We start from the raw sequence: 17,474 nt of genomic DNA, 5'->3' as shown, positions 1-17,474 counted from the left end.
CTCGCCTCAGACCCCTACGGTCTTCAGAAGCTACAAAAACTACTTCTATTACCTCGCGCGGTCTTGAGGTTTGGTTTGCTTACTGAGCGTTTGGTGTCAGAGTACTTCTCTAAAATATTAGGTAAAAGAGGCAAGAGAGCATTCTGTTAAGTAACTAATACAGCAAAGCACAAAGCCTAGAGGAGCATATCAACAATAAGGCACCACCGAACAGCAATTTAACGATATTAAGACCTAGCGATGGCAATGAGCATGAAAACAACAAAAGCAACATGCAGACCACAACACACGCTACACAAACACGAGGAACGGAGAAAAAGTCCAATTGGTAACAGAAGACCAGTTACTAACCAGAAGTTGGTGTTAGAAAATAATCAGCATTCATCTGCTGAAGAAAATGATTTATCAAGTGGAAACTAAATATTCTTACCCTGTTAACCACGCCTAAATTTAATAAACCAGTATTTTGGGTTTGTGGAGAGTTTTGCATTGTTTTTTCCAGGTCAGCCTTAGGACACTTCACATGGCCGCCTCCATACTGGAGTGTTACCACCATTTACACCCACCTTCCGCTCCTCCGGCACTGGGGCGGCCCCGGGGCCCAGAGCGGCGGCTCCCGGCAGAGCCACTGTGCCCCACCGAGGGAAGCAGTCGGTTCATTAGTTAACTGATCTGGCATGAAAAGAGGCAGGAAAGCTTGGGAAAAGTCAAATAAAGTAAACCAACACCCCCCCTACCTCCTTTTCAAGTTCATTCTGGAATAACTGGGGCAGTTTGGGCAGGATTCTTGGCCAGTGGAGAAAAAAGCAGCCAACAAAAAAACCGCAATACTAAACTAAGGCTTATTTGTCTCTGTTTCAGAAAATCATTTTAGGTGCACGGGTGTGTAACTTTCCAATCGATATTAATGTTTAGAAAAATCTCTTTGAGCTGTGCATCGGGAAGGAATGAGCTTTTCAAAGGCACCCCTTTCCAGGGGAGGGCAGGCACCCTGGCCGCAGGCTCCATCCGCAGCCACGCAAAGAGGTTTATTGGTCACAATCCCATCGAAGAGACTGCTGACCATATCTGCGTGGAGGGCTGTCTCTCTTCCTTAATTGCTGCTCCTAGGATGTGGAATAACTTGTCATGCAGTCCTAGAGAATAGGGTGGTGGGTTGATTTTTTCTTTATTTTGTTGCTCTCAAAGCTCTGCCATTTGGGGGTTGGACTAGATGACCTTTAAAGGTCCCTTCCAACCCAAACCATTCTATGATTTCTAGGACTATTTTACAAGGGAGGTGTTTTTGAGTATCAGCTAGGAACACATCCAAGATATTTTCCTTCGTAGCAAAGCACAAGCTTACTCTTTTAAATACAATAAATTAATGGAAAAATATTTAAAATAACCTCTGTTTCTGAATTAATTTTTAAATCAAAATATAAAAATAAAGCAGGCCAAAAAACCCTGTCTGCAGATACATGGACAACTGTAAACTATAAATTTTAATAAAGCCGACTTGTTTTGTTTTGGACAGCCTCTGTCTAAAACATGCCATTTCACATACAGATGGTTTTATTTTTAAGGAAAACAAAAACAACCACCAAATAAATATCAACAGTACAGAAGCACAGTCTGGAAATAGCCCTGATAAATGTAGAAACTTTGGTTTCCAGTGTTGCAGTCCATTAACTTTCATGACTATGAACACTCACAAGGAAACAAGGATGATCATAGCCTTAGACAGACATTCACCTGGTTGGCAATTTTATTTTCAAATGCAAATGTCTGTGCCCCAGGGACTGGAAATTGAAATCTCCATCAGTTTTGTTTTGCTTATAAGTTAGAGTTATAAGTCTAATTTGTTTTGAAACAAGAAAAGAAAGATGCAGGAAACTCTGGCAAATACTATTCTAGCATTTAGTATCAATTAGTGTAAAATGAAAATCAAGATGTTCTTTTGTCTGGCTTGACAGAAGCAGTTTGTTAGTTGCTTACCTCAGTAGACACTGTCCTACATTGACGACTGAAAAATCTTAACATGAATTTCATTATGTAGTTTAAGACTGAACGAAAAACTCCCTAGATTTTCAGATTTTAGCAACACCGACAACTGGGATGAGATTTTCAGCATATGCTGAGTATCCTCAAGGAAATCTAGTCATTTTGTCCAAGTCCCTACCAGGGAATCGGTCTCTGAAATACGGATGTTTGTTTATACACTTGCATACTAGCTGCTGAAAGCTGGATCCGAATTAGAATTTGAGCACTTAAGTGATAGAGGAAGTTTGTCCCTGAAGCTGAACATGGCCCCTAAAAGTTCTGCATTAGTGAAAATATTCAGGTAAGATTATTACTGCCATACATCTGCTCCATTTCATGGTTCCCAAATCCCTAGTTAGGGATCCCTTACTCCTTAGCTGGTCTACGCAGAACCTAGTGTAGGTAAGAAACACAAACCAATGTGATCTGATTGTGATGCTCAAGAAATTTTCTAGTTTTATGCCAGTCCTAATTAATTATAACAGCAGCAATTAAAGTCCATTCAGTAAATAAACCCATAGCCATAACTCATCACTGTCATACATCTTTCATCTGCTCGTAAGTACTTGTTTCAACACAAGGACGTACCATCATTCTCACAGCCGGGAGAAACAAAACAAAAGCACCCATTACAGGCAGTGCACGGCCTCTTACATTTATGGCATCTCCTTCAAAACCAACTTTTAAAATCTATCACTGAATTCCTGGTAGTGGTATGTTAATCCAAGCTCTGTTAACTATAGCAAGAAACGTGCACATTCTTGACCTAAAATACTGTTATAAAAAATGGGCATCAGATACAGAAGTGAAACTACTGAAAAGTTTGTTTAATTTTTTTTTAAAAGGCAAACTTTGGTAAAGCACTCTAAATATAAAGGTTCCTCTATTGCTTGATTTTCTGACCAATTGTATTTGGACATTTTACAATACCATGCTGGAAATTCTCCAAGGAGATAGTTCTGAAAGATTAAGAATGGAAATCAAAAGTGGAGGAACAAGGAAGGAGTTGTGCTGGGAACAGGCCACCAGGTGAAACGAACTTTTAAAAGTCAGTTTCAGCATTTCAAGTCTCAAACCCAGGGGAATTGCCTCTCCTCCCATAGGACTTCAACATGTTTTTCAACATTTTTAAAACTTCACCTTTCAAACCAAGTTCAGCTCTTACTTTTTCTGGTAATCTTAACAGTTGCACAGCTTGAAGTGTGTCAATACTGGTACTTTCAGAATTTACCATGAAGAAAATATTGAAATTAAAATGGAATAAAAAGAAAATCATCATCAGGAGTGGCAAAAAAAAAAAGAAACAATACGTATTTTTTGTGAGCACAATCAATATGTACACTTTGTATATGAAAAAGATGAAATGTGAAAATACACAGGCACACCTGCAGACAGGACAGCAGCAGAAGCGTGGAGTAATTCCCATAATCTGATTTATAAGGAAATCAAAAGGTCAGCGTTTATAGCAGTCATACCAGATGTTTCCAAACTAGGATATCTTAAGTTTCACTCGATTATAATTCTGTCTTGAAAGTACAGCTCTGTAATACAGTGTATTTTCAAGTGCAAGAGAAGTGGCACTTGTTGAAGAATGCAGAGCCCAAGATACTGAAGGTGTAACCGTGGAGATGCTTCTCCTGGGCAGTTCAGATCACCCCACAGTGTGAAACCACAAGAGAGTCCTGCCTTACCTTCTCTTTTAGGCAGGCACACCTAGTAAGTGTAAAGAAAAGGCAATCCCCCATTATTTTAAGCACAGAACTTTGTCCTGTGTCCTGTCTGGTCTTCATGTGGAGTGTACAAAATTGGCTAAGACCACTTTTTACGCTTTCTCTTTTCCACTCTCCTGGGCAAAAATCTAGAATGATGTGTCTTTGTGGAATAACCCCAACCATTTTGTGATAGTTTAAAAGTTATTCCATGACAGACAAAAGATAGTATCTGAACAAACTCTATAATGGCTATTAAAAGTTAAGCTTCACCTTAACCATACTGAAGCACAAATGATGTGAATGTCCTGAGGGAACACTTCGTATCATTCTTGGAGTGACTCCATCAGTTCAGTTTTCACAGATATTTCTCCTTATTCCTCTTCTGTACTCATGAACTTTCATTCAACAATGCAGCAAGTTTTCCCACCATCCAATAATTCTTTTTTTTTTTTTTTGGCCTGCTGGATATTTCTTCACTCAAACACAAGAGTAAATACACCTGTTTTCTTCTTTACATTTCTTGTATTTTGTTTTGCTCTTCTTCAGAGACACTGCAGCTACTACAGTTCAAGTACTACGTTAATTTTAATAATTGAAAACCTCCTTGAAAAATATTTAGATAGTGAAAAAACACCTGATTTTTTTTTTTTTTTAACTTCAGATATTAACATTCCACAAGATAAAACACCAATATGAGATTTTCCAAACCAAAGGGATTAGGAGATAGAGTTATGCAAATAGAAACTGCCATCTTTATGTACCTATATGTTAGTGTTGCATCTCTAAACCATTGCAACCATAAATACCCAAAACCTTTAGTGATTTTACATTCAGGTTATGAAACTGGCCTACAAATGAATGGTAGGCGATTTCAGTTTCTACTACCTCAGCCAATAAAAAAGGAATTGTTAGTACAGTAGGTTTCTAATACATGCACAACATCTTTTCATAGGTCAGACTAAGAATAAGGAAAGATCAGAAGCATTACTACACCAATTTACAGTTTCTACAAGATAGGATCAAAGAGACTGAAAAGTGCTTTATGGTATTAATTGCAATGCATTAAATGTTTTGGCAAATAGAATTCCTCATTAAAACACAGCGGGTGCAACCTCACAGGCTATTTCAGAGTAGCAGCTGATTTTTGTACATTATGCATTATTCTTGTATTCATGGAAGTCACTTCTATCTATTTAGAATATATGAATTTTAATTTAGCGTTATATTTTCATTATGTTCCACTTCTTTTTTCTCTATCACAATATTATGCATTGAACACTCTCAGGTTCTCAAAAACATCACTCAGCAATATCCCTTACTTTCCCAGAAAACAAATGGTATCTTCTTGGCTAATTGTATATCTGTTGCTGACTCCAATATTTATAAAGTCTTGATGGGACTGCCTAAAAACTTTACTTTTTTTAAAAAATAATTTTTTTTTCCAAAGTTATATATTTCTCTACATGGAGAAACTGATTGCCAAATATGAGAAAACTTAAAAACTGACATATGGAATCAAGACAAATGTTCTTAGATACACACTTCCTTCCACATTTCTTGACAAAGAATAGCTCTGAATGGGTACTAAAAATATAATAAAAATGTAAATGGATTTTCAATTTACAAGAAACCTTCAGTAGTGTACATTAATTGAGGATCTCTTTGCAGATAGCTATTAGAACTGTATCAAAGTCAATGAAGTGTCAAGACAGGTATTATACAACTTTTGGAAATCCTGGAGTTTAGCATTTTTCTATTCCAAAATATAGTGAGCGCTTCTTAAAAAAAATTCCACAATGTGAATTCCCTCATACAATTTAATAACTTTAAGTTCACCAAAACATTTCATTTTAATAAAACCTCAACATCTTGTTTATACTTTATAAAATATATTTATAAATAAATTTATTTTCAAAATAACTTTAAGTTAGCACTTCATCCCATATGACAAGTGTCAAAACAATGTCAATTTTTTTTATAGATTACATTTGTTCAGAATAAGTACAGTTCAATTAAATATTTAGTTATTAGTGTATTTGGTGTTCAGAATATTTGGATCACCACAGGCTGACTGTTTTCAGTTGAACACTTAGAAAATTACCAACCCAATCTATTCAACCCCTCTTGTGCACAGACTATTGGGAATAAAAAGAAAACAAACCAAATTTAGTAGAGCTGACAGTTAGCAGGCATCATATCTTTCAGTCTATGGAGAATATGCAAGAGTCTTAATAAAGTTAAGACAGTATTTTTTTACAATCATGTTTTTGTAAACAAGCCCTTCCAGGTTTTTCTGCAAAGTCTGCTTCAAAAACTACAAAGATAACTAGTAAAAAAAAAAAAACAAAACCCACACACCACAAAACTATATGCTTTCTCTCTGTTGACCTTCCCTGAAATCTTTCTGGTTTTCTGATAAAGATGCTTGTTCACTAACAAAATTACAGATACCAGATACCCAGCTCATTTCACGCGTGCACCATAAAAGAACACAATACGACTTCAAATTATTACTGCTACGGTTTCAAGCTGCCCGTTAAAGTGATGGCCAATGCCTTCCCACAGGAGTAATCGCTTGTGGCCAAAGTTACAGACAAAGCTAATGAGAAATAAAATGACTTCTTAAGACTATGATAGCCAAAAGCTTATAGAGAGGAACAGGAGGGAACATTTACCAGGGAAAAAGTGAGCGGGGGGAAGAGGCAAATGTGGAGCTAAGGGAACCATTTACTTCTCTTATTATTACTGTGTTAGGTAGAAAAAGCTACAAATGAGGTTGAAAGGGTCGTAGCCAGGAGCTGTGCATTCATACCGTCACTGCAGCAAGCCCTCGCAGAGCTTATCAAAGTCTGATCCACACAGTTCTCGCTGATTATTCACAGAAAGCTCACTTTTTCTCCTTATTAAACTGCATTACAGGGAGCTAAACTACATTTGACATTCTCCTACGAGTACCTCTTCCACATAAACTGCAGTAAAGCTGTTACAGAGAATGTACGATAATGAACAGACTGAAGCCCATGAAATAATCTCTCCGTTACAATGTGGGCCTTAACGCAGAAAGAAATTAAGAACTTAATTTCTATAGGAAACAGCGATACTCTGAAATCGAAGGTTAAAGCACTGAACTGTGACTTGGAAGACATGAATTTAATTTCTGGATCTTCCACTTAGGTAATCTTGCAGGAATTATTTCACATGAGGATAATACTCCCTCACAGGACTGTTGGGGAGATAAGTGCATGCATGAAGCCTCAGCTAGCAGGACAGTCAGAGCCGTAGGAGCACATACACAGACATATATATGCCTACCCCATCTTCACTGCGCATTAGATCTAAATTAAATCTGCACTGCCCACTGCAGCCTGGCGCTCTTCACTCCCTGACTCAGCTTTTGAGTTTTCCACGCTGGTGCTTGCAGCTTACAATTTGCCTAAACATCCACATTTCTGCGAGCTGCTCAAGCCCAGGCTGCCTTGCACATCTCATCCAGCTCTGCCCGAGATGGCACCCGAGCCCCTGGGGAAAGGACCTTGGTGCCAGTCTGTGTGCCTGACGCCAGCCACACGTGCTTCCACAAGGACAGAGGGGCAGCTGGGGCAATAAGCCAGACAAAGCATATTCTTCCCATCCCCCTGTAGGTGTTGTTAGGTGTACCCACCACATTTTGAGGCTTTAGGCTTATTTGTCCTGCCCTGTGTGTCCAAAGAAGGGCAAGCGTGTCCAAAGAAGGGCAACAAAGCTGGGGAAGGGTCTGGAGCACAAGGCTGATGGGGAGCGGCTGAGGGACCTGGGGTTGTTCAGCCTGGAGAAGAGGAGGCTGAGGGGAGACCTCATCGCTCTCTACAACTGCCTGAAAGGAGGCTGTAGAGAGGTGGGGGTCGGTCTCTTCTCCCAAGTAACTAGCGATAGGATGAGAGGAGATGGCCTCAAGTTGCGCCAGGGGAGGTTTAGCCTGGATATTAGGGAATTTTACTTCACTGGAAGGGTGCTCAAGCATTGGAACAGGCTGCCCAGGGAAGGGGTTGAGTCGCCATCCCTGGAGGTATTTAAAAGATGTTTAGGTGAGGTGCTCAGGGACATGGTGTAGTGGTGGGCTTGGTAGTGTTAGGTCTACGGTTGGACCTGATGATCTTAAAGGTCTTTTCCAACCTATACGATTCTGTGATTCTGTGTCACTTGTTCTTTGGCAGGAGGATAAGAACTTCATTTATTTGCAGTCTAAACATACCTTTATATGTCTCTTCAGGGCCAGCAAAATGCCTTTTCAGTCATGGGGAAAAAAAGGCATTAATGCAAGCATTTATGAAAGGAAATTACTTATTTCTATCTTTACTATATAGGAAATTCAACAAATCTATTATTAACATTAATTTAACACTAAAGTATTTGACAGGATGTATCGGATAAAGCTAACAGTTTAAAACGCCACCAAAAAAAACTTGCTGCAAGTGTACAGACTGATCTGTCCAGAGTGACCCAGGCAGAGTAGCTCTTGTTTCTCCCTTGTGTCAGGAAGATGCACTGAGTGACTCTTGTTAATTCTACATTTAACCGTCTCTTGTATTAGCTCCTTCAAACATATTCAAAGGTTGATAAAATGAGGAGAGGGGAAATAAAATAGGAGAAACAGGAATTTCTTTGCATATATACAAGGAGATAAGCATCAACCTGAGCTTCCACTCATACTTCTACTTCTGAAAAAAGGCAGAACTTGAGTATTTCAAAAAGAGGCAGAATTGAGTATTTGAATATTTCAGCACACACAAAATTCCCGTCCTGCAACTACACTGTCTACATTTATCTGGTAGATATTAAAATTAATAGCACAGACATCTAAAAGTACTATCAGATATATATAATTGATACATGTTTACATACATGTTTATGTGGTTTTCTATATATCATTAAATCACAGAAGGCTTGAGGTTGGAAGGGACCTCTGGAGGTCATCTGGTCCAACCCCCCTGCTCAAGCAGGGCTACATAGAGCCGGTTTCCCAGGTCCATGTCCAGATGGCTTTTGAGTATCTCCAAGAACGGAGACTCTACCACCTCCCTGGGTGACCTGTGCCAGTGCTCAGTCACCCTCACAGTGAAAAAGCATTTCCTGATGTTCAGAGGGAACCTCCCGTGCTTCAGTTTGTGCCCATTGCCTCTGGTCCTGTCACTGGGCACTGCTGAAAAGAGCCTGGCTCCATCCTCTTTGCACCCTCCCTTCAGGTATTTGTACACACTGATTCATGAGATCCACCCCTGTGCCTTTTCTCCAGGCTGAACAGCCCCAGCCCTCTCAGCCTTTCCTCAGAGCAGAGATGCTCCAGTCCTTTCATCATCTTCATGGCCCTTTGCTGGACTGTCTCTAGTGTGTCTTGTACTAGGGAGCCCAGAACTGGACCCTGCACTCCAGGGGTGGCCTCACCAGTGCTGAGTAGAGGAGAAGGATCACCTCCCCCGACCTGCTGGAAACACTCCTCCCAGGGCAGCCCCAGATACCATTCACCTCCTTTGCCACAAGGGCCCCCAGGTCCTTTTCGGAGAAGCTGCTTTCCAGCTGGACAGTCCCCAGCATATACTGGTGCCTGGCGTTGTTCCTCCCCAGGTGCAGGACTTTACAATTCTCCTTGGTGAACTTCATGAAGTTCCTGTAGGCCCATTGCTCCAGACTGTTGAGATCCTTCTGGATGGCAGCGTGACCCTGTGGTGTGTCACCCACTCCTCCCATTCTGGTATCACCTGCAAACTTGCTGAGGGTACACTCTGTCCAGATCACTAATGAGGAGGTTAAGTAGGACTGGACCCAGTACTGACCTCTGGGATACACCGCTAGTTAGTGACCTCCAACTGCACTTTGTGCCATTGATCACCACCCTCTGCACCCAGCCATTCCGCCAGTTTTCAATCCACCTCACAGACTGTAAATAAAAGTCATACCTAGAATAGTAGGGGATTGAGTATTTTTATATACAGGTGAGACTCACTTTCTCCATCTTTGACGACAGTGTTATATATAAAGTTGAAGAAATAATCAACACTTTGGCTTTTGAAGAACAATAATGGAAAAGGGATATCTGCAGTTCTAATTTAAAAGTTAATTCCTCGTATAATAAGTTTTTGAAAGGTTCAATATTATAAATTATTTGCTTACAGAATTACAAGGGCATAAATTGGTTTTAATGGAACGTCTAAGATCTGAAAACAAGGGCCTTCTCTCCTAAAGATATTTTTAGAAAGGTGCTCTTTTGTCTCAGCCAAATTATATAAATGTTTTGAAAGTGCTAACATGAAAGATCACATGCTGAGATGGTTAGTCCCAGGGAAATACACATGCCTCAGGGTTCCAGCGCAGTTTGGGAAGGAAAACAAATTCCATTCCGGAGCTGAATCTTAGCTGTCAGAGATACAGCTTTGAAATCCACACTTTAAAAACCCCCAAGTTTCCTTTTAAAAGTCATGGACTTGTCTGAAGCATACAATGGAAATGAGAATGAGTAAGATACAAAAAGTGAACAGAAAAAAAAAAAAACAGGTGGCTTCTGACTCACGGAAGTTGGAAGGCAGGCAGTGTCATACTACCCCAGCAATCCATGGAAGACAAGCTTCAAAACCTGCTATGCTGGAGCTAAACTGATCAAAACAGGTAGAGCATGAGAGGCTAGGCTCTGCATTAGCTACCTCGTATGTCATATCCCTTTAAAAACAGATATAATTTTCATAGGAAAATTAAGCAGCAGCTAATGTTGCTAATGCAAATCTCCAATTCACTGTGGCTACTCATGCAAGAAATCAGCACATGATAGCACAATTATACAGTTTTACTGTTAATGCAAAAGTGTAGTTTAATAAAAAAATATCTTTTCTGTTGGTCTAGGGAGGCAAGAAGAGGGTTTGAATAATAAGGATTTTTCTACCTCCCTAAATTTTTCTTCTTTGACAGGAAATTTCACCATATGAATTTTGGACTTTGAATCCTCTGTTTTCTAGCTTGTGTTATGCAAGGACATGATATGATTCATATGAGAGTTCACCTCTTGGTAGATGGACCCTATTTTGCTTGGCATCTTTCAGACGTGAGACAAAATGACATTACTTCACCATCTCTAAGACAACAGAGAGATGGAAACAAATGGGAAGAACACAGGAAAAAGGAAGACAACATTCTTCGGTATGACAGGCAGCAGTCTCAGCAAACCATCAGGTTTGCTGTTGCCAAAACTCTACAGGCATCGCAATAAAGAATATCAAGGAGTGACAGGAAAGACTACGAGAAAAGTGCTTTGAGACGTTAATACAGAGCTCTTTCCAAACAGGAGGGGCAGCAGAGAAAAACTACTGAGATGTTTGCTTAAAAAAATCTGCACTACTTCTGTTACTTTGGTTATGCACAATCTTAATGGCCTGCTCTTTACATAAGCAACTCTATGAAAAGAGAAGTTTGAGAATGAAATAGAAAACTGGGAGGTGTGTCTAAAAGAATAAAAGAGAGTACAGCCCAGGTATCAAAGTTTGACTAACACAACAGAATGCATGGCTCTTCACACTACAGCCAAATTCTCTCTGCCTCACCACCTTGCTACACAAAAGGAAAACCTGAAAGTCTAAAGAGACATTGCAGATCAGTAGCATCTTTTTACAGCAAATTTAAGACTATAAGCTATTTCAGAAGAAGTTTCTGATGTCAACACTCACAAAGAATTCTCTTCCCTGCAAAGATTATTCCTCTGTGTGCATGTGTATGTGCATCTGTGTGTACCAGTACATGTGTATTTACATGTTAAGGACAAAAAATAGTAAAGGGGAACTAAAGAGGGAAAGAGTACAGGGTTTTGCAATCATTTCTGTGCAGTTTTACCTCCATAACTTTGCACAAGGCACTACAGGACTGTAACTTTAATTTCAATTTGTGAGTAAGTCTCATATAATCACCTACACAGTTTTATGCTGCAAGTCAATTTGCATGGTTCCCAAGGAGATAAGTTTTAAAAAATCTTCTCTGGAATCCACTGATAAAAAATGGGGGAAAATAGTATAATAAGATATAATGATGCATTAGTCCCTATAGAAAAGTTATCTTTTACTGAGCCCATCAGGAAAGCCTAGATAATCACTAAACATTCTGTATTTGCTTTTCTTTATCATCTCCAGCTTCATATTTTTACTGCACCTAGGCAGAGCATTTGCGATTCTCTATATTCTTCTTTTACAAAATATCAAACAAGGATAAAGGATTTGGGAACATCAGGTTACATGTAAACAAGAATAATATACGATACATTTTCTATTTATGCAGGTATACTTACTAAGTAAAGCATCCATTTAAAATATTAGGCCATATACTTTACGAATTCTACCCACAATCAAAAGTGGCGTTTTTATAGCAATTACTATGCATGATAAACTTCAAATAAGCTTTGAATGGAGAATTACAACCTCTGTGTGTGAGGCATGGGAGGGAAGGAGGAAGACAAGACAACATCATCTTCAAAAACTAACAAAAAAGGCAAGGTGATGGAGCCTTCACTTGTCATTCTGCTTGAGTTAAGGGGCATTTAAAAAGGTCATAATTAAACTGCAAATAGACAGTATTTTCACAGCACTAATTTACTGATCTAAGATTTAAACAAGAGAAATAGAACTGTTTTCTATCTACAAAATACATTAAATTATATGCTAAATATAGTATTGTACTAATCTGAAACTCTTGTGCCATTACCGCTAATTTTTCAGCTGCATCTTAGATAAGCATCTCTCCAAAATAATACATGACACTTTCCTGTTTTCCAACACTGTACTAACCATTAAAAAGACACTGAATAATGTTTGCATGGGCATCTTTCTTTTCCCAAGTGAAAACAATATAAACCATGACAGATGTAGTATTGCACATGGTGACTGTCGAAGTACCTCCCACGGAAAGCCACACGAACCCCTTGGGGTTACAGGAAAGATGCAGGCAGCAGGTGAGGAGAAACTGAACAGTGAGTAAGGCTGGGAAGATCATTTAGGCATTATAGATCTTACAGTGATTCTTGTAGGCAGGGTAAGATTTACCAGGATATTTAAAAGGACACTGGAGAAATTGGCTTAATGCAGTGAGCTTAATGCAGAAGAGGAATACCTATGATGATTTGAAAAGTGGGAAACATTCAGCTTAGAGAAAACAAACGTGGTTTCCCAAGGAATTTTTTGTTTCCCCCCTCCGCAAATACAACTTTCAATGAATACTGATAAAGGTCTAAAGAACTAATCTACTTCAGCTTTAAGGCATGTAAAAACTGTGAATTTGGATTTGCAGGTGCTCCACTTTTTAGAGAAATGTAAAGGAACCTAGTAATAAACATACAAGAACCAGATTCTCTTCTGTCTTTTTGATACACTGGTTCTGGTGAGAAAAACCTAAATCGTAAAAAAGCAAATTTGGTCTCCTAAGTCAACAGAATGTTTTCCATCTATCTTAGGTACTACAAGAAAGAATTAATTCTCATCTAGTGGATACTGACTTCCACCTTCTGTCTGTAAAATCAAATAGACAATCATAATTATTACAAATACATCTAGTGAAAGTTCAGAATTTCTTTAAAGGGGCCCTTTTTATTTAATTCCCTATAAGACAATTTAATTTCAGTCATTCTTGTCTGAAAAATCTCGATTTATGCATTTAATAAGCTCATAGACTTCCAAGGAAAGCCAGATTCAGGACTGAATAGCTGCTGTGTCAAACTAAAAATGATAACCCTAGCTCTGTGTGCATTAGCTGCGTGCCTTGAGATTGGATTCTATAGCATCTAATAAGGTATGAGCTCCATTTGAAGCTCTTCCCAAAACAGAGAGTATTCACAACTTCTCTCCCCTCTTTCATTTCTTAGCCACCTGCAGCCAACAGGGTACTAAAAGTGACCCTGTCTTCACCACAGAGATCTGTTTTCATGAAATACATGGGAACCTCAGTACTTCTGAGGCTGTTATTCCTCTGTCAAATTTGTTTGAAACTGGGCAGGGTGTTAAAAAAAATACTGCAGGTCATGCTGTCAAAAAAAGGCCTACCTTTAGCAAACCAGGCTACAATATAGCCTTTAGCGTTAACAAGAGAAACAAAAGACAGCCTTTCTTTTCAATCACTTAAAAAGATTGATTTTAAGTAGGGGTATTCACATAGGAAAAACTTTGTTAATTGAAATGACTATAAATTTTAAATGCTTTTTTCAGTATATGTATATGTATCAACTACAGTATAATGTATAAACTACAGTATACATCAGTATATCGGTATATGTATATCAGTATATAAAATATCAGTATAATGTATAAACTACAATCCACCATGTACAGAGAGATTTTTAAGCAAATTAAAAGTTCAATTACATTGTTTACAGTTTTTCAAGAACACTTTAAAATTCTTATTTTGTTCTTTACATGCTTTTATATTTTTACATTTTTTAAATAAGCATTTCAGTTAATTTTAGAGCACTATCCCAGGCTCTCACTTTCTTTAAAGCATTATCTTTACATGAAAGTCAACATCATATTGCCAGTATATGAAATTAAATACACATTCTCACTGGTTTTTTTCAGTTTAGTTGCTGTTTCTCCAAGCAAGTTCCAAAGTGTTTCCAAATAAGTTTAAAGACATCCAATTTATTTTTATTCCAGTAAATTGCTTTCTCAAGTGGCATTGTATCCTTAAGGCGTAATATCCAGTTATTAACTGCAGAAAATACTTAGAATTCCCTAGTATGTAAGAGTATCTCTTCTAGCAATAACTAGAAGCACTGGATATAAGGATCAAGAATAATGCTCTCAGTAAGATATAAAAGGTAATTCAAGAAAGATAAGGAAAACAAGGAATAGTCTTACCTGAACATGTATGATATTTATCTGTTATTGTTCAACTATAAGATAAGGGAAAAATTTAGGTAGTGACGTCCTTTCTTGACTAGCCTATGAGCTTTTACTATTTTCAATTACATATCAATCTCTTAACCTTCACAAGTAGTTTGCAACAACATTCAAAAGTAATTTGCAACTCAAACCTGGCTTCCTACTACAGTGAAAGGCAAACTTTTAACAAGGCAAACAGTAACATGAAAATGATTGCTTTAGCCTTGCCCCTCTGTAGCCCGTCACGCATGTAAATCTTGTGATGGCGTAGCCTGTAAAGGCTACATTTGATCATTACTCCACCTGATTCACTGAAAATCTTGCCAAGTGTGGAAGCGTCTTCCTCCTCCTCCAGACTGATATTTTAATTTTTTTTTTTTTTTTTAAACACACACCATTCTTGCACCTAGCATTCTTCAGATAAGCCCAATAAGCCAGTAATATTTTGGGTGGATTTACTATAGCTTCCTCAGAGTAGCAGCACAGAGACACCAATTGCAAACATTTTCCTGATTGGACCAATATGGCTATGCAATACAGGAGAAAATTATTCAAAATATTACCTTACAAATATAGGTTAGGGATTAACCAGACAGAAAATCAGAATTGAGCATCTGAGAGACTAAGCAGAAGCCTGCCCAGCTAGGCCAAAACTCAAAGCAGTAGGGTGGATATTTATTACAAAATACGGGCAGCCACCTAAAGAAAGTATCCTTGACCTTTGCATTGTAATTATTAAATGTGTAAGTATTGTTTCCATTTTCACAGACAAGATTTACCTTACACCCACATCAGCATGTTCTAACTTGTGCCACTGCTTTACTTGGCTCTGATTTTGTGTACTCTTTATACGGTGTACTACTCTATTTCCTCACAACGCTGACTTTTTTAACAGGTCAATTGTCAAACTGTTAATCTGCATGAAAATTACATATCCCCAGTTTTTGGACTTTTAAAACATAAATACATTGGATTATGTTTGTTGGATGCAACAAGAAATTAAGCTTCTAAAATTCAGTGTAGGAATACAGTTTTTCTTTAGGGAGATACCTTCAGAAGTAATCTGCTAGCAGTCTGAGTGCAGTGAGAACAGCATCAAGCTACATAAACTTTATCTGAATGACAAAAGTATTGATTATTTTTACAATTAATTTAAAAATATATTCATACCTAGACAATGTGTCAGAGTTGTCTGAACTTTGCTACTAGCTCTAACATTTCTTTTTTAAATATTTCTATGTTTATTCTTCCTCAGCTGCAGCTAGCAAGCCCTGAAATGTCATTGCTTACAGGCTATTTGCACACTCAAGCTAATCTAAATTTAAACCCTTCTGATTTTTGACCCAAGGGAATAAACTGCAATCAAATACAAATTGCGAAAACATTCAGCATTACAATTCTGTTTCCTGGAACCTGAGTTTATAGTCATCTCTGGTTCCCATTTTTACATCTACTAACCAAATCCCACCCTTCTTACATAAAAGATGAATCTCAATCTCTAAACAGGTCTGCCCAGGTGCTTTACTGTATTTACGCTCCCACTAAATTTCATGATCATTTTTCCCTCTTTCACATTCTTCAGAGAGAATGTCCCCCTGACTGCTGCCAGAAGTTTTTCAGAAATTTACTTAACGCAAATGCTTCTCAATGACCTGTTGAAAAATAAAGATATATATAACAACACAATGAATGTACTGTTAACAGTTCTTACCAGCTCACTGCTAAGTCATGCACTTTTAAAACGTTGCTCAGTTTATACTCTCCAGATTTCAGGGGCTGAGTATATTCTTTAGCAAGCACAAGGTATGGGTTCGCCTGAGTATCAACAGGGAACTCTGAATCCTGGAGGAAAAAAAATGAAATCATTAGTTCTCAGAAATGTTGCGTAAGTTCATACAATGTACTACTTATGTTACTATTTTGAAAACACAGTTTTGTCTTATTTTTCCACCCTATTTTTCTCCTCTGCTCAATTTTCATCAATTTTTTAAGTCACCGTTGTCCTGATTTTATTGATTTTGATACATATTGTTAAAGCTGAGTGCAGGCATAACTGGAAGACTGGGGTCTGTATTGAACAACTGAATACTATGAGATTTCAGCTGAATACTATGAGATGCATTAGTTTGTTCTTTCAAAATTATATTCCTACAAGTTAACTTCTGGGCAGTTCTATCAATATAGTGTTGCTCTAGAAAGAGATCAACCATGACTACTGATCATTATCTGCAACCAAATATAAATTCACTGTTTATACCAGCAAAACCCCTATCTTCCCCCAAAACAGAAAAAAAAAACCCTGCTTAATGTAGTTCAACATAACAGCAATTGGAAAGAAGGAGCTCGACGCTGTGGATATGGAGACATATAGAAAAAACGGCAAATAAAATTTCACTGTCATTTATACTCCTAATAAAGTTTGTGTAACGATGTGGGTGTAAGTGACAAAAACTTGGCCTGATACTTTCGTTGTTAATGTCATTTATGTACCTGCTGCTGGAACAAAATATTATATTTAAAAAGGAAGGCTGGTAAATTGTTAGTATAAAATCCCCTATACTAAACGCAGGACCATCTCTGGTTTTAGTAAGTATTTTGTGCAAGACAGTCAAAATTCAGGTAAATGAATTATTTTTCCTTAAACAGAAAAAATGTTTTAAATTGTTTAACAGTAAGTTTAAAACTACCAATTTAAGATGCAGTGATCTACCCTGCACTGGACCGTCTCTGATTAAAAGAAGTTAACTTCTAGAATCCTTTCAATTTCATCAGCTGGCAGCCAGAAGCTCCTCAGTGTGGAACGCAAGAACTATTCTCATTGTCCAAATCACTCCATTTATATTTTATTTCTTTCTCTTTATTT

At 38.0% G+C, this 17,474-nt stretch overlaps 1 protein-coding gene across 3 annotated transcripts in view; it reads right to left on the bottom strand.

The window, feature by feature from the left end:
* SPAG16 (sperm associated antigen 16) overlaps positions 1-17,474 on the bottom strand; it is a 419,391-nt gene that overhangs the window by 337,765 nt on the left and 64,152 nt on the right. For all 3 annotated transcript variants that reach the window (XM_072875058.1, XM_072875060.1, XM_072875061.1), the window contains exon 10: positions 16,323-16,453. In XM_072875058.1, the coding sequence (XP_072731159.1) occupies positions 16,323-16,453 (131 nt within the window). The remainder of the gene's footprint in view (positions 1-16,322; positions 16,454-17,474) is intronic.

Source organism: Ciconia boyciana, chromosome 10 (genome assembly GCF_034638445.1).
Source record: "Ciconia boyciana chromosome 10, ASM3463844v1, whole genome shotgun sequence".
Lineage (NCBI taxonomy): Eukaryota > Metazoa > Chordata > Aves > Ciconiiformes > Ciconiidae > Ciconia > Ciconia boyciana.
This window is presented reverse-complemented; position numbering and strand designations above follow the sequence as displayed.